At 51.1% G+C, this 17,327-nt stretch overlaps 1 protein-coding gene across 6 annotated transcripts in view; it reads left to right on the top strand.

The window, feature by feature from the left end:
* Positions 1-17,327, top strand: part of NPRL3 (NPR3 like, GATOR1 complex subunit) — a 33,193-nt gene that overhangs the window by 1,533 nt on the left and 14,333 nt on the right. For 4 of the 6 annotated variants that reach the window (XR_004483586.2, XM_049700101.1, XM_049700100.1 and 1 more), the window contains exons 2-6: positions 3,097-3,166; positions 7,507-7,636; positions 8,908-8,982; positions 13,624-13,777; positions 14,947-15,028. Coding sequence is in view for 5 of the 6 variants with exons in the window: in XM_049700101.1 (XP_049556058.1) it covers positions 3,097-3,166; positions 7,507-7,636; positions 8,908-8,982; positions 13,624-13,777; positions 14,947-15,028 (511 nt within the window). In the remaining variant the exon portion in view is untranslated. Of the gene's footprint in view, positions 1-3,096; positions 3,167-7,504; positions 7,637-7,844; positions 7,927-8,907; positions 8,983-13,623; positions 13,778-14,946; positions 15,029-17,327 lie in introns of those variants that run through there. The other 2 variants (XM_049700102.1, XM_049700103.1) reach the window with 2 other exon arrangements.

The following is a 17,327-nucleotide window of genomic DNA, read 5'->3' as shown; positions in this document are numbered from 1 at the left end:
TTCTGCCCTGTTTTCATTTTCACTTTACATCTTGGATATAGATTCAGAATTATCAGAATCATGGGAGGAATTTGCTGTGATTTAGTCATCCAGTCTTCTGTTGATGGGCATTTAAGTTGTTTCCAATCTTTTGCTAATATAATGTGAATGTCCTTTATGGATATATATTTTCACTCTGCAGAATATATGATCAATTCACAGAAATGGGGTGTTCATATCCAAGGGATGATCGGCTGTGTTTTTTTGTTTTAATTTATTTTATTTTTGGCTGTGTTAGGTCTTTTGTTGCTGCACGCGGGCTTTTTTCTAGCTGTGGCGAGCAGGGGCTACTCTTTGCTGCGGTGCATTGGCCTCTTATTGCGGTGGCTTCTCTTGTTGTGGAGCACGGGCTCTAGGCATGCCAGCTTCAGTAGTTGTGGCTCGTGGGCTCCAGAGCGCAGGCTCAGTAGTTGTGGTGCACGGGCTTAGTTGCTCCGTGGCATGTGGGATCCTCCCAGACCAGGGCTCGAACCTGTGTCCCCTGCACTGGCAGCCGGATTCCCAACCACTGTGCCACTAGGGAAGCCCCTCCACTATGTATTTTTAATAGATAAGATTTTTCTATGTTTGTTAATGAGATAGGTGAAAAATTGTATCTGATAGTAGTTTTAATGGGCATTTGCCTTCCAGCTGAGAGTGATCATGTTTTCCTGTTTTCAAAGCCATTTGGATTTCCTTTTTAGTGAACCACCTATTCATAACCTTTGCCTAATTTCCTCTTGGATTGCTTGATTTTTTTTCTTTACAGATTTGAAGGAATTTTTTATATACTTAGGATAAAAATAGACCTTTTTGACAAAGCTGTACATATTTAGCCAGTTTGCCTGTGAGTTTTTTTTTTAATAATAAATTTATTTATTTATTTATTTATTTTTGGCTGTGTTGGGTTTTCGTTTCTGTGCGCGGGCTTTCTCTAGTTGCAGCGAGTGGGGGCTACTCTTCATCACGGTGCGCGGGCTTCTCATTGTCGTGGCTTCTCTTGTTGCGGAGCACAGGCTCTAGACACGCAGGCTCAGTAGTTGTGCCTCACGGGCTTAGTTGCTCCGTGGCATGTGGGATCTTCCCAGACCAGCGCTCGAACCCGTGTCCCCTACATTGGCAGGCAGATTCTTAACCACTGCGCCACCAGGGAAGCCGTGCCTCTGAGTTTTGATTTTTATGGAGTCAAGTTTTCAGTCTGTTCTTTCGTGGTTTCTGAGTTTTGTTACACAGAGAAAAGCCTTCTGCTCTCCAAGATTATTAACAAAAGGAGTCTCTCATGTTTTCCCGTGGAATGTTTATCTTCTTGTTTTAAAAATGTGTTTCTTTTGGTGTAAGGTGAAGGCTTCTCCCTGGAGCTGGTATTTTCTGGGCACTTGCTGAGAGCTGTGTGTATGCCCCCATTTGCCTCCTGGAGCCTTGTGGGGCAGGCGCTGAGATGGATGAAGAAAGATGTGGGAACATGCGGCCCACACACGGCTAGAGAGGGGTTGGCTCAGAATCAGTATAATTTTCTCTTCCGTGTGGCTGCCTAGTCCCAGCATCATTTTATGGACTCATTCACGTTGCTCTCCTGATTAGTTTTGCTGCCTTCATAGCATACTAAATTCCCATGTTTATTTGAGTTTGTTTTCTGACTTTTCTTACCTCTCCCAATAATCTATCTATGTGTGGGTTCTACACAGATGAATTATTGTAACTTTATAGTGTGTTATACCATCAGGTAGGATTAGTCATTTATCATCACCTTTCTTCTTAAGCATCATCCTGGTGTTTCTGCTTGCTTTCCTTGTAAACATTAGCAGTGACTGTGTTAGATCCCACTCCCAAGCCATTGCTATTGTTTTGGGGGTCACATTAAACATGGTGATTAAATGGGGAAAACGGGATCTTTATGTTGAATCTTCTCATTCAGGAACATAGTCTGTCCTCTTTTCATCCTCATCACCCTTGTTAGCATTTCTGTTTTCTTCTTGGGCCTCTTGTACGTGAGAAACTTGCCTGTGATAAATGTCCTTAAGTCTCTTTTTTTTTTTTTCTTTATTTTTTGGCTGCATTAGGTCTTCGTTGCTCCGTGCGGGCTTTCTCTAGTTGAGGCGAGCAGGGGCTACTCTTCGTTGCGGTGCACGGGCTTCTCATTGCAGTGGCTTCTCTTGTTGCAGAGCACGGGCTCTAGGTGCGTGGGCTTCAGTAGTTGTGGCATGCAGGCTCAGTAGTTGTGGCTCACGGGCTCTAGAGCGCAGGGTCAGTAGTTGTGGTGCACGGGCTTAGTTGCTCCACGTCATGTGGGCTTGAACCTGTATCCCCAGCATTAGCAGGCGGATTCTTAACCACTGTGCCACCAGGGAAGTCCCTGTCCTTAAGTCTTTAAATGTTATTATTTGGGTAAGATATTGTTGTTTTTGTATATGAAGGATATTGCTGTATGGACATTTAAAAATTCTTTCTTTTACCTGTGCTTTTTCCAGCCTAGTTGCCAGCATACACTGAGAGCGTGTGTGTGCGCATGTGTGCATATATATATAAAATCCCTTTTTTTTTTAACTTAACATAGTAGCAAGAACATTTTCCATGTTATCACAGCTTCTTGGAAACTATAATTTAAAACTTTTTTTTTTGTGGCCGTGCCATGTGACATGCAGGATCTTGGTTCCCTGACCAGGGATTGAACCCACGCCCCCTGCAGTGGAAGCATGGAGTCTTAACCACTGGGCCACCAGGGAAGTCCCAGTACCATGCTGTTTTGATTACTGTAGCTTTGTAGTATTGTCTGAAGTCTGGGAGGGTTATGCCTCCAGCTCCATTCTTTTTCCTCAGGATTGCTTTGGCAATTCTGGGTCTTTTATGGTTCCATATAAATTTTAGGATTATATGTTCTAGTTCTGTGAAAAATATCATGGGTAATTTGATAGAGATTGCATTAAATCTGTAGATTGCTTTGAGTAGTATGGCCATTTTAACAATATTAGTTCTTCCAATCCAAGAGCAGAAGCCATCACTTTTAATGGTTCAACAACCTTCCTGTATGTGGATGGATCCTGTTTTCTTAGCTATTTTGCCCTTTTTGCCTTCACTCAGGTAAGCCTCGTAGCAGATACGCTGTCAACAGCACCAGAGAGCATGCCGAGGACCAGGACGGCGACTCCAGGTACGGGCTCTGCATTCACTCCGTGGCGGGCCTGGTCCTCCCATTGACCCAGATGTTTTTTCCCCTGAGGAACCCCGTGTTCTCTTTTCCACTTGGTCGGGGGTTTTAGGCAGACAGAGGTGGGGATTGTGTTGCCAGTCTCTGGCTTTCTGCCTAGTTTGGCTTTATGGTCCTGCTGTGGGCTGTGTGGTTGGTAGGGCAGGTTGGAGAACAGATGAAGCCGTGTCCCTGCAGGACATTTATCTCCCATGAGAGGAACGTGCAGGACAGCAGATCACAGTGCTGTCCTCAGACCCTAGTCGTCAAGCACGTGTCCAGAGGTCAAATGTAGGTGTTTGGGTGCAGCACAGCCTGTCCAGGTGGTGAGGTGGCCTGAGAGCCAGGGCTGTCGTGACCCTTGCTTTTTAGGGCCCGGATGAAAGGCAGGTCCTGTTCCTTCCTGTGCATGCTACCCCTCTTCTCTCTGGGAAGTGCTTTCTGGGTGGCAGCCTTGAGAAATGACCACTTCTGCCTTCTTATGTTCATTTTAAAGCTTAATGAATTGTAACTCAGGCCCAGATGAAGGAGAAAAGATTGTAAATTGCCAGTCCTGCGTGAGGTAACGTCTGTGGGAAAGTAGCTTAGGTCCCCATGCTGGGCCCTCGCCATGCAGTGCGTTAGTATGGTTTCCCTCAGTTCTCTGACATGGCACCATGCCTGCCATAGTGCTATGTACTTCCAAGAGGGGATTGTATCCCTTTGTGTAAGGGTGTCAGGGACCTCTGGCATGACCAGTGACTGTCTAACATCCATGTGATGCTTGGGCTTGGATGCTGTTGTGTGTGCCCATTAGAGGCAAAAATGTTCCCATGGGGTTTATATGACACTTCTCTGGGAGGCAGGGATACAGTGGGGCCCTCCCATCCCCGACAGGGCGTACCTCCTGGGTGTTGGAGGTGCACAGAGCATCTGGGAGCCCCCAGAACGGGAGGGGGCAGAGTCGAGCTCTCTTCCGTGCTGTCCCTTCTTTTTTTGGCCAGGTCAGAGAAAAAGCCCTGTTCCCAAGTGTCTCAGCAGGAATGGAAGGTCTTGACTTGTCTTCCAGCGGGGCTGATTCATCTTTCTAAATGTGTTTTCTTTCTTAATCGCTAAATGTTAGTTTTTGTAGCAGCGATTTTATTGTGTTACAGTATATTTACCAGACCTTTCACCATCAAAACAAGGGAAAAGTATTTTTCTAAATTTTGGAAACAACAAACAAATATTGAGGGAATTCCCTGGCGGTCCAGTGGTTAGGACTTGGTGCTTTCACTGCCAGAGCCCAGGCTCAATCCCTGGTCAGGGAACTAAGACCCCTCAAGGCACGTGGCGTGGCCAAAACAAACAAACAAACATTGACACTTGTTTTTGTTTCAATTTGCTATTTATGGCAGTTATGTTATGATGGACATAGCTGTCTTTGTGCATGTTATGTCAGCAGATGCTGTATAAAGTATAAAGCCACTCAAGTGTTTTTTCTGTCATCAGTGTGTAATATTAAGCTCTGGTGAGTGGATTTCTCTGTGGGCCAGACTTGCTCAGACAAGCAGAGTGGCCAAACAGCAGAGGGACCTCCCTGAGTGGCCACTTAGGGCAGTGTGGCTTTTAACTTGAGCAGCACCTGGCTTTCTGGTTGGCTGCTTTTGGAGACCCCGGCCTCTCTGGGCCCAAGCGGGGAAAGCACTTTCTGTTTGGCCTTTGGATTTGGACATTTATAGTCGTGAGCTAGGCCACCACTTCTTGCCTCTGAATCTCAGTCCCCATCCCACAGCCCGGCTAACTTAGGTTCCTGGAATGGTGGCTGAGGGCCAGGGCTCAGGCCCATCTGAGGCTCTTCGTGGCAGAGCAGAGGTTTTTGGTGGAGATTTTTGGATATCACAGTAAAAAGTGAAGTCTCTGGGGTGGCGGGAGGTTGTTTTTCTATCTGTTATTGGTGTGTCCTGAGTCAGTGGGTGGCAGAGTAGAGGGAGGTGTTTGTTCAGATAGGGCGGGTAGTGTTGGCACTGGGTCAGGCTCTAGGGCAGCAGTGTTTGTTAGGTTCCACCACGCTGGGCCCTCTGTCACCCTAACTGGGCCCTCAGATGCGGCTTCCTGGGCAGAGTGAGCCACTGGGGGCTTTTGAAGAAAGCATGTAACGATTCTGGTCTAAGACACTGGAATCTTCCATCTCTGGTTTAATCACTCCAGGGAGCAGTATTCCAGGGAGGAGACACCCACAGGGGAGGCCAAGGGCTCTGGCTGTGGGGGCCGCGTGTCCCAGAATGTCTTTGATGGTATCGGTGTCAGAAGGTCTGACCGCAGCCCAGACTGTGCAAGTGGAATGGCAGCCCATTCTGACAGACCCTCTGCATCTGGTTTATTTGGGAGCCACAGGGCGACTTAGGACGCCTAGAAGACCACGTCAGTCCTGGAGGAAGGCTGGACACCAGCGTGACCCCTCCCCAGGCTCCCCACCCTCTGGAGGGGAGAGGCTTGGGAAGTCCCGGGCTTTGTCTTGCTCGGTGCAGGTCGAGCGTAGCCAGGCCCTTGCTGCAGGTGGCTCCGAGTCACTCCTGCATCGGTTGGTGAGCCCTGCAGTGTGCGAGGAGCCAGGAGCCAGTGGCCCCTCTCCTAGATCTGTTTATCCTGGAGGTGTTTGCTGTTTTGGAGTTGCAGCAGTGTGCAGCACCCTTCCCTTCTCTGAAGACGAGGGTTCTGGTGTGAAGTGCTTCCCTCCCGCTAGAGCAAGGGCCTCCTGGAGAGAAGTATCTGGTGTGGTGCCCGTTCACCACAGCTCCTCGGGAAAGCCCAGGACTCAACGCTGAGTGTTTGTCCTTGGTGGGCTCTTTAGGACAGAATGCGGCCCCAGGGAGGCTGGAGCCCCTCTCAGCACAGCCTGTCCTCCGACCTGCGTGATGGAGATGCTTTCCCAGGTGGAGAAATGAGCACAGGACTTGTCTGCCTTCTGGCTCCAGGTTAGACACGGTGCATCCGAGTTTCCAGAGTGGAGGCCCCGAGCCTGGGCTCTGAGATAAGAGTCTGCACTGTCCTCTCCTCCCTGCAGTGACTCTCCCTTATCTGATCCCCCCCGCCGGCCCCCAGGCAGGAAGGAGACCTAAAGGTGCAGAAGAGCCTGGAAAAGGGGCAGTTTTACAGGGATCATATCCAAACTGCTCTTACCTGCACCCAGTCATTCCTCCTCCATGGTGTCCAGCCCTGTCCATCCCTCCGTCCATGTCAGTCAGTGGGTCTGCACATCTAGTGCGTCTGGAACCTTTCTTCCCTAATAAAAGCTGGAAGGTTTAAGTGTTGAGGGTAAGGGAAGGGCCCGGCAGCCGAGCTGTGAGGAGAGTGATCAATACGCTGCAATTCGTGCTTCCCCTCGGCCTTCGCACAGCACTGAGGGGTGGGGGTCCCGGGAGCTGAGGGGAGCAGCCCAGCACGCCTGGGCCATTGAGGAGGCCCCCAGCCTGACAAGCCACGCAGGCTCCCGCAGCTTCCTCCTCTCCGGGCAGGTGCCTTGCTCCTCCTGCCTTCCCAGGTGGGCGGAGGCCAGGGTGGCAGCACGCACCTTCCGCCTTGTAGTTCTGGTGACTTTGCGACCCTAGTCTTGGGGATTGCTTCAGAAGGGAGACTGTCGGGGGACTTCCCTGGTGACGCAGTCATTGAGAATCTGCCTGCCAATGCGGGGGACGTGGGTTTGGTCCCTGGTCTGGGAAGATCCCACCTGCCGCGGAGCAGCTAAGCCCGTGAACCACAGCTACTGAGCTTGCGCTCTAGGGCCTACGTGCCACAACTGCTGAGCCCACGTGCTGCAACTACTGAAGGCCGCGCACCTAGGGCCAGTGCTCCGCAACAGGAGAGGCCACTGCAATGAGAAGCCCATACACTGCAACGAGGAGAGGCCCCCACTCGCCACAACTAGAGAAAGCCCACGCACAGCAGCAAAGACCCAATGCAGCCAAAAATAAATTAAAAAATAGGGACTTCTTGGTGGTTAAGACTTCGCCTTCCAATGCAGGGGGTGCGTGTTCGATCCCTGGTTGGGGAACTAAGATCCCACATGACTTGGGGCCAAAAAACCAAAAACATAAAACAGAAGTAATATTGTAACAAATTCAATAAAGACTTTAAAAATGGTCCACATCAAAAAATAAATAAATAAAAAATAAAGGAAAAATCTCCAATGTCCAAAGAAAAGAAGGGAGACTGTCAGAAGCTTCCAGGTCAGCAGTGGGGGCAGAGCCACCCTGCGCGCAGCTACCCCCTACCCCTGGGGCAGCAGGTCTGGTGCTGTGGCACTTGGTTAACTCTCTTTCACTCTACCTTTTTTTAATTTTAAGGTTTTCAGATGTCATTCTGGCAACAATTTTGGCAACCAAGTCTGAAATGTGTGGGCAGAAGTTTGAACTGAAGATTGATAACGTGCGTTTTGTTGGGCACCCGACGCTGCTGCAGCACGCGCTGGGCCAGGTACGCCCTCCCTGGGCTGACGCGGGCCTGTAGAAGGCAGCCCCGTGCAGCAGATCCCATCAGGTGCTTGCCTAGCTGCACCTCCTCCTGGGCCCTGAGGGCCTGGCAGAGAAGGCCACAGGCGTCCTTGCCCTGGTGTCTCAGCCCCTGCCCTTAGCTTTTGCTGTTTGCGTCCAGCCTTTCTCCTGACTGTGGCCTTCTACTTTGTAGATATGATGCCGGTTTCTGCGGGGAGGCCAAGAGAACGAGTTAAGCAGCGTTTGTCAGATTCTTGAACTTTATATAAAGTAGTACAAGCATTTCTTCTTCTTAAGTGATATCATAGCCAATATTGTTATTAATTTAGCTCTTACTGTTGTGCCACACCCTCTCTATGCGTTCTCTGATGGGGCCTGAATGCACTGTTGTTACCCAAGGGAATTTGCACACCAGAAGCTGCCAGTCAGTCCTTTGCACACAGTGTCACTTAGATTCTGAAGGGTTTTGATGTGACAGCACAAGACTTAGCTCCACTTACACAATCCAGAAATCCCGTGAGGGTCTGGGTTGTGGTCCTCAGATCTTCTCCATGACTAAGCCCACAGGAGGAGCTTCTGAGACATGGAGGCACCAGGGCAGGGGACCATGGCTGAGGAGACGGCTGTGGTGGCACCTATGCTGCTCAGACAGGCTCAGCCCCACTGATGGCCTGTGGGTGACGGAGGGGAGCTTTGGCAGTACCGGCCTGGAGACATGGAGGGACAGGGATGGTGACAGGCCCGATTGAGATGGCCCAGGGACTCCTCTGCCCTCTGGTGGCAACACTTGTAGGCAGCTTGGTGTTTGGGCCCTGGGCTGGCTGGGTGCCCCAGCGGCAGCCCTGTCTCTCCTGGGTGGGAGCATTGTCCTGAGTACTTGTCCCGCCTGGGAGGACTCAAGTGGGCACGGGGGTTGGCGAGGGGAAGGGAGGGTCTGCTCAGGGAGCACTCCAGCCACTTGAGCACCTCTCCACCTTTTCTCCTCTGGGCACCTCAGCTCACTCGAGGTGACTGGGACAGTCGTGTCACTTTGGGTCACAGCACCTTCCTGCTCCTTTCTCCACTGTGACTGTCTGTCCATGCAGCCAGCACTTGCCTGTGCAAAGGCGCTGGTCGCTTATCAGAGAACTAGGGCTCTGTTTTTCTCTGGTTCTGCTGTTTTCTGGAACACTTTCCCTGCCTGAAGTAATAGCTCTAAGTGCTTTTCTTGGGAGGTGGTGGCTCTCATTCACTAGCACTGTGCCTCTTTCACAGGTCTCCAAAACAGATCCATCTCCGAAGAGGGAGGCTCCCACCATGATTCTTTTTAATGTGGTATTTGCACTGAGGGTGAGTGTATAAATGGCTGAAGAGCAGATCAGGGAGGTGGGGTGGGGAGGAGGGTTAGGGAGGGCGGTGGGGAGGGGGTGAGAGGGCAGAGCTCATTTCCAGTGACCGTGTTGTGGACTTAGAGCTCAGACCGCTGTGGGCACGGCACTGGCCCTCCTGGGGGCTGGAAGAGTCTAACTTCATTGTTCCCTCTTTTTTCTTTTTTTTTTTAAGTAAAATATACATAACATCAAATTTACCATTTTAACCATTTTAAAGAGACATTTTGGTGGCATCTGGTAGCAGTGTTGTGTAACTATCACCACTATCCAGTTTTTGTTGCCCCAAAAGGACACCAGTTATTCCTCATTCTCTCCCCTCCCCCAGCCCCCAGAAACAACTAATGTGTTTTCTCTTTCTGTGGACGCACCTGTTCTGCATGTTTCATATAAAAGCGATCCTACGATAGGATCTCTGGTGTCTGACTTTTCACTTAACATAGTAATTTTGAGATTCATCCATTTTTTTATGATCTTTTTTTTTTAATTGAAGTGTGGTTGATTTACAATGTTTCAGGTGTACAGCAAAGTGATTCAGTTAGGTATATATATGAACTATCTTCAGTATCTTGTAATAATCTATGATGGAATAGAATCTGAAAAAGAATGTACATGTATATCTATAGATACGTATATATCTCTACTACTATACAGTAGGGATATGTAGCAGGTCCTTGTGGGTTTTTAAAAATTATTTTTAGTTTTTTAAAAAAAAAATCTTTTAATTGAATCATCCATGCTATAATGTATATCAGTACTTTATTCCTTTTTGTGGCCCAATCATATTCCATTGTACGATAGACCATACTTTATCTGTTTATCTACTGGTGAACTTTTGGTTTGTTTCTACCTTTTGGCTATAAGAACAATGCCGTTAAGGACATTTGTGTACAAGTTTTGTGTAGGCAGGTTTTCCTTTCCCTTGGGGTCGATAGCTAGGAGTGGAGTGCTGGGTCACGTGGTGACTCTATGTTTAACCATTTGAGGAGCTGCCAGGCTGTTTTCCACAGCAGCTGCACCGTTCTACATCCCCACCAGCCGCACCGTTCTACATCCCCACCAGCCATGTACGAGGGTTCCAATTTCTCTACATCCTTGCCAACACTTGTTATTTTCTGATGTTTTATAATTAAGTGTAATTATTTCTTTTGGCAGTTCCCAGCACTGTCTGAAGTTGTGTTTTCACTAGTTACAGGGAATTTCTTTTCAATAAAGCTGTCAAAATACAAGGGATCTAAATAAATATAAAAAGCACCCCTGGGTAAGGACTGGCTGGTATTACTATGAAGGGACTTTGAAATTTAGGAAATGTATATATTCCATACTGTTAAATAATGGCATTCCTCAGACATATCCCACTATCGGTTTTCACCAAAGAATCCAGTAGTTCTTTCTGGCTGGGCACATGTGAGCTGCACAACGGCTTTTGTACAGAAGTGTCAGTGAGAAAGTGGCTAGATCTTGGTGACAAGGAGCAGTGTGCTCTGTACCCTTTGCTGTGGCGCGGGTGAGCCTGAGCAGGAGGGAGCCTGTCATATCAGGTGCCTTAGTCTCAGAGTGTTTTTCCCACTGAGGCTTTTCTGTTGTGGAGACCACAGGTCTCACTGAAGAGTTCAGAATCAGAATAACGCTAGGGAAGAGCTCCTAAATGGAGCTTCCTCCTCTCTGAAAGGAGCGTAATCCTTAAAACTGGCCCACCTTGTTGATAAAGAAAGAGCTGCAAGTTAAAACAAAGCCAGCTGTTCCTGGTGGCTGTCCCAGGGCTTGAGGTTCCGAGAGGAGACTCTTACTTTCTGCTTTGTGCACTTCCATAGTGTTTGCATTTTCACAGTGTCCCTTTATTACTTATATCATTACGTAATACAGACATCCACAAAGAGAACTCAAGTTAAAGACAGACAAACCAAAACCATGACCAGTGCTCTCCGCCCGTCAGCACTGATAGCCCCTGTGGGGTGGGCCATGAGAAGCAGCCTCGGCCCCACCCTGGATGTTGCTAGCAAGCCCTCATCTCTGGGGAGCAGGGTGTGATAGCGGAGTGTATGACACCCATGGACACGACAGTCAAGAAAACAGGCAGATTTTAAAGTTGTATGAAGATTTTTATAATAAGTAGGCTGGAAATAATCCTGGTATCCAGTAGTTGGGGAATGATTAGACAGGATAGTGGTTTTACACACTGGAACGTCCTGTGGCCACTGAAGATGAGAAATGGGGGCGAGGCCAGACCCTGGAGCGGGTGGGTGGCTCACTGCCAGGTTAAAGCAGTGGGAACAGGGTAGTGTAGGATTTCAGAGCACAGAGTCCGTGAGGTGAACAGTGGGAGGAATTTAAAATAGCATAAAGGGTGGGCCAGTTTCTTTCTTCTTTTCTGTAGTTATTTTAAAATGTGCATGCTAAAAAAAAAATGTGCACCCTTTTTACTTTGAAAAGTTGTAAACAAACCCTGAGCTAGTGACAATAGATTGATGGTCCTTGCACACCTGTCTCTGAGATCCCACAGCTGCTGCCTTGCACCCTGGCTCCATCTGCCCCCAACCCATCGCTCAAGTATTTCAAGACAAGCCTCAGACCTCATGTCTGCTCACCCCACACACTTCAGGAGGCGTCTCTGGAAAAGGGGGGCAGCTATTTTATACCATACCTGACAGAGCTCACCGTAAGCTGGTATCAGCTAGTACCTGGTCCATGGAAACGTGCCCTAGTTGCCACAGCGTTTTTTCCCGTTGACCTGTCTGAACCTGGGTGAAAACCAGAAGCCAGCCCACACAAGCTTGGGGCTTGTGTCTCCAGGTCTCTGACTCGCCCCTCCTTTGTCCTGTGAAGGGTCCACGGTCGGACCCATCTCAGTGTGCAGTCAGGCTTGCTCCATGTCCGTGTGTTTCCCGCAAGCTGAACGTTAGCTCTGAAGGCCTGACTGGATTTGGGTACAAGTTTCAGGGTGAGAAAATCTCGCAGGCAAATCCCTACACTTCACTGTTGCTTCACGTTGGGTGTGGGGAGAGTGGGTGTTTCTCAGAGCTCCATTCAGGGCTGGCACATCCTGGGTGGTCGCTTTCTCACTGTGGCCCCACGTAGCCCAGGCTCTGTGGGCACCCTGAGCCAAGCCTGGCCTGTGCAGCCGGTTGGGACACCCAGGCTCGCTCCATCCTCGCTCATCCCGGAGTGTGAGCGAGCGGCCCCAGACGCCTGACTTGCGACACCGTTGTGCCCTAGCCAGTAGGAGCGTGATGGGGGATGAGGCTCTCAGGTGTGACTGGGCTACTTCTTCAAGGGAGTAACCACGCGCCCAGGTCATTCTCCTCTCTCTGCTTTGCTGCGGGGAGGAATTTTACACAGATTTCTCTAAAATCTAAAGCAGAACATTTTGTTCTGAGGCAGTTGTGTACACCCTATACCCCAGACCCTCCGTCCCGTGACCTTGCGGGGACACTTGAGGGGCTGTCCTGGGCTTGGGGCAGGGCTGCTGCCCGTAGGTGGGCCCGGAGTGGAGTCAGCCCTCAGCCCTGTCCCCGCACAGGTGTGCTGCCTGGGGTGTGTTCTGTTTGCGAACATGGGTCTGTAGGAGCTCAGAAAGTGTCTCCAGCTCCAGGTGGTGAACGGGTTTACTGAGTCAGATCAGGGTCTGGCCCAGGAGCCTGGCTGTGGACACTCACCACAGGGCCCTGCCTGTAGATAACCGGGGGCAGGGCGACCAGAGGTTCTAATCATGGGCACCACTGCTCCCACCTCCACCCACGGGATGACTCAGCTGTTCTGGCGGCCTCCTGGAGTGCTGAGTCACTGTGGCTGGTTATCTGCTCCGTGTCCCATCTTCACAGACCCCACAGCTGCCTGCCCCACCCTTGGCCTGGGTGGATGCGCCTGCCTGGCCTGGCTGTGGCCCCTGATAGGTCCCAGAGTGAGCATGGGCGCGGAGGGAAGGGGATGGCCTGGCGCCTCCTGGCTTCTCTGTTAGCCAGGGTCTCAGGAAGAGCTGTTTACACTGAGGACAGGTCTTCACTGAACAGTGGGCCTGGTGCTTCTGTTTCTCACACTGTGTCCTTGTTGTAACATGGGCTGTGTGACCAAATTCTCACACAGCCGATCCTGTCCACTAGCACTCAGTGGCACATTGGTGACCGCAGACACTGCCAGGGGTTTTGCTGTGTTCTGAGCACTTGACATGTTGACTGATTGCTGAGAGAGGGGCCACTGTTCTCCTTTCTCAGATGAGAGCCTGTGATCCGGGGTCGCACAGCAGGTGGCTGATGGGATCTGTGCCTTCCATTGTGCCACTGGGCTGCCTCTGTCACGTCCAGAGTGGATGCCTGAACATCTTCTGCCTTCCTGCATGGCCCTGGCCTGGGGCCCTGAGCATGGGCACCTCTCTCTGCTTGTTAGAAATGCCTGTGTCCCCCCTCCCTCCCCACCGGGGACCCCCATGGAGCCATCTGTGTTCCGTCCAGGCGGCCGGTCCATGCCCACGTTGCTGGGACAGGCCCTAGAGGGGACCCGGGACTGGGGACAGTGGTGGCACCCAGAGAGGGGCTCTGAGTGTTGCTGTATGTCCTCCCCGAGTGCATGTGCTATGATCGGGTTGGCTGTGGCCTCTCTCCTGCAGGCCAACGCTGACCCATCGGTGATAAACTGTCTGCACAACCTCTCCCGCCGCATTGCCACCGTGCTGCAGCACGAGGAGCGCCGCTGCCAGTACCTCACGCGGGAGGCCAAGCTGATCCTGGCGCTGCAGGACGAGGTGTCTGCCATGGCTGACGGTGAGGGCGGCGGGCGGCTTCTCTGGGCAGGGACCCCATTGGGTGGGCCGATGTGGAAACTAATGGTCTGTATGGTGGGCTGAGCAGCCCTGGGTGCACAGGAAGATCCCCAAGGGACACAGCTAGACCCAGATTCCTGAACTGATGTTCCAGGAGTGGCTTCCCAGCCCAAAACGTTCCCCTCCCCCCAGGCCCCTGCACGGTGGCTCTTCCTGCAGGTCAGGCACCGCCTGCCCCGCCCTGGTCCTGCTGGACAGTCCCCTGAAGCAGGGGACATGCAGAGGGGCAGCAGGAAGATTGAGCTGGCGGGGGGGGGGTAGTTCTTTGCTTTCACCTAAATTGAAGGGGGACCCAACTGAGTTATCAGCTGACCAGTTATTAAAAGTAGTGTCTGATGATAGATCCCCATGAGGCTTTGGTGTACTGTCAACATTTCAGAGCAGAGAGATGCCCACCTGTCACAGCCTGTTCACCTCCGTCTTCTCGGATCAGCACCTCCATAACAGAAGAGAAAACTAGGAACAGATTTGCCAGTGAACCTGGGCTAATTTTAGCAATAAGTAGAAGTGCACATGAACTCTGTCACTTGGGTGCATTTTTTCAGTAAAAGTTATCTTTTGATGTTTGACAGTTAGTTGTCAAAATGTGTAATATATTTGTTTTGCCCAGTTATGTACTAGCTAATAACAATCCAGAAGTTTTGTTTTTTAAACATTCTCTTTAGAATCTGTGACTTTTTCACAGGAAATTTTTAAAAGTTCAATTTAAGTACATATATTTTTTGTTAGACATTTATGAGAAAAGATTAACAAGAGACTTTGGATCATGAAAATAAATTGCACTGGTGTAAGTGTGTGGGGGAAGGAGTGGGGTGAGGCAGGGAGTGATTGGTCTGAGGTGGGGGTGGCTCTGGCAGCCTGCGGGGAGCCTGCAGGGTAGCTGCAGAAGGGTTTCTTCCTGTGAGGGCTGTGGCTACAGGGTCAGGTTGGGCCACTGGTGAAGGGTAAATCCAGACATCCCGTATAAAGACGGTTGAGCACACCAGTGGAGAATTTCCTGATGTTTGGTTTACAGCCACTTAAAATTCTTTTTAGGTTAAGCTTGTCTTCTGGCCTGTGCAAGCTCCTCGCTGTGCAGACTCTGAGTCCTCTGTGTTACAATTCTTGCAGCAAATGATGGGCCTCAGTCCCCGTTCCATCACATCCTGCCCAAGTGCAAGCTGGCCAGGGACCTCAAGGACGCTTACGACAGGTGAGACGGTGGTCTGCTTCCCATGGGCCTCCCCGGGCTAGTGCCATTTCCCTGCTGTGCCTGAGATGGGGGGAGGCTGGGGAGGAGCCCCGCTGGGACGGTCACCTCCAGACTTGTCTTTAGCCAGAAAATGAAGCTGAAGAAAGCTGAGCATGGGACCTGAAATGCACGGTGATGCTGACTGAGCGCAACACCGTGCCAAGTTCCAGGCCCACCTTCGTTAGGCGCGATCACGGTTGCCACCTCACCCACGAGGAGACTGAGGCTCGGGGGCTGGGGCTGGGGTTGGCTCTGCTTCCCCCGCACCGGGGTCGTGGGGGTTTGGGACCCTGAGTGTGTGAGGGCAGCAGGCGTTGGAGACACTGCTCATATTAGTGGCTCAGCACCAACTCTCTTAAACGTGGACCAGCAAGGCACTTCTCTTCTTTTTTTTTCTTTTTTTTGCGGTACGCGGGCCTCTCACTGCTGTGGCCTCTCCTGTTGCGGAGCACAGGCCCCGGACGCACAGGCTCAGCGGCCATGGCTCACGGGCCCAGCTGCTCCGTGGCATGTGGGATCTTCCCGGACCGGGGCACGAACCCGTGTCCCCTGCATCGGCAGGCGGACTCTCAACCACTGCGCCACCAGGGAAGCCCCACTTCTCTTCTTTTTAAAGAGCGTCCGTGTGGCTCTGACCACTGCTCCCTGGCCCTGGGTCTGCAGTGGGGATGGGATGGGGAATGGGGGTGGGGGGCTGTCTGCCCAAGTGCACCTGGCCAGTTGGCTCACCAGGGGCCTCTCAGGGCTGAGGGGACCTTGCAGCACCAGGCATGTTGCTGGACAGATAGTGTGTAGGTGCAGGCCTCTCTCCTCTCCACCACCCCCAACTTCCCCACATTCTCCTCTGCTCCCGCACCTCCCCCGCCCCGGCTTTCTCGGGGCTTCGTTCTGTCCAGTGGACCCACATTCCCTGCTGGAGGTGGACCTGATCTGAGAGCTGGGGCCACAGCACCATCGGGGATCTTCACTGCAGCGTGTGGGACCTTTAGTTGCGGCGTGCGGGATCTAGTTCCCCGACCAGGGATTGAAGCTGGGCCCCCTGCACTGGGAACGTGGAGTCTTAGCCACTGGACCACCAGGGAAGTCCCTTTCTTTTTTTTTTAATGTTAATATTTTTTCTGATTTCACCAATGATATGTGTTTATTATAGACATTTGGGAAATATAAAAAAATATAAAGGAAATAAAAATCATCTATAATCCCATACCCAGTGATAATCACTATGACCTTTTGGTAAGTTTCCTTTTTTTTAACTTAAGCCTTTGAAAAGGTCACCTGTCCTTTGAGTTTGAAAGTCAGAGCACAGAGTTTCTTTCCCATTGCACCCTCGCCAGGTTTCCTTCCTGGTGGCAGGGTGCATTGCATCAGGCAGCCGAGTGTTGTGCGCCCTGTCGCAAGGTGCTAAAGCACATACAGTGAACCCTTTCGTAGCCAGAGCGCACTGAGTGCACGGTTCGCCCTTTACCTCCTCACTTTAACATGCAGCTTACCGACAGACGTCTGTCTGTTGGTAAATAGGGACTGACTTCTTGCTGCACAGCTGCCTGCCCCCTCCCTGGGGCATCATTGACTCCAGCTTTTGCTGCTGAAAGACGTGCTGCTCAACTATATGCGTGTTATTTCGTGCGAGTGCTTGTGCATCCATGAGATAAATTCCTAAAAGAATTGCCGGGCTGAATAGGTCAGGTGTGCGTGTCATTTGGAGGCACTTCCTTCTGTGGCTCGGTCTGCATTCCCATCAGCAGCACCTGAATCAGCAGCACCTGAGCTTTGCCAGCACAGGGTCTTGTGAGCTTTTGGGTTCTGCCCACCGTGATGTGTGGAGGACGGGGTCTCAGGGCAGCTTTATCTGAACGCAGGTGTGCACGACTTCACGTGTGGAACATCCCTGTTTCCTTTTCTGTGAGCGCTCTGCTCCGACTCCTCACCTGTTTTGTTTTTTTTTCTTTTTTGGCCCAGCTGCACAGCTTGGGGGATCTTAGTTCCCCGACTAGGGGTTGAACCTGCGCCCTCTGTGGTGAAAGCGTAGAGTCCTAACCACTGGACCGTCAGGGAAGTTTTCCCCCCTCACCCGTGTTCTGTTGGGGGCACAGGTGCCTTTATGTGGGAGGGAGAGCTGTCCTTTGGGGTGTGCGTCCGGGCTGGAGTTTCCGTTTCTTTATTTCGGTGACCTCTGGGCGTTGGGGGAAATCAGAGCAGCGTGAAACGCCCCTTGCTGCATGATTGCCTTGGTTTCTGGTCCCTCCTGCTCTGGAGACCT

This window comes from Orcinus orca, chromosome 16 (genome assembly GCF_937001465.1).
Source record: "Orcinus orca chromosome 16, mOrcOrc1.1, whole genome shotgun sequence".
In the NCBI taxonomy this organism is placed as follows: Eukaryota; Metazoa; Chordata; class Mammalia; order Artiodactyla; family Delphinidae; genus Orcinus; species Orcinus orca.
This window is presented reverse-complemented; position numbering and strand designations above follow the sequence as displayed.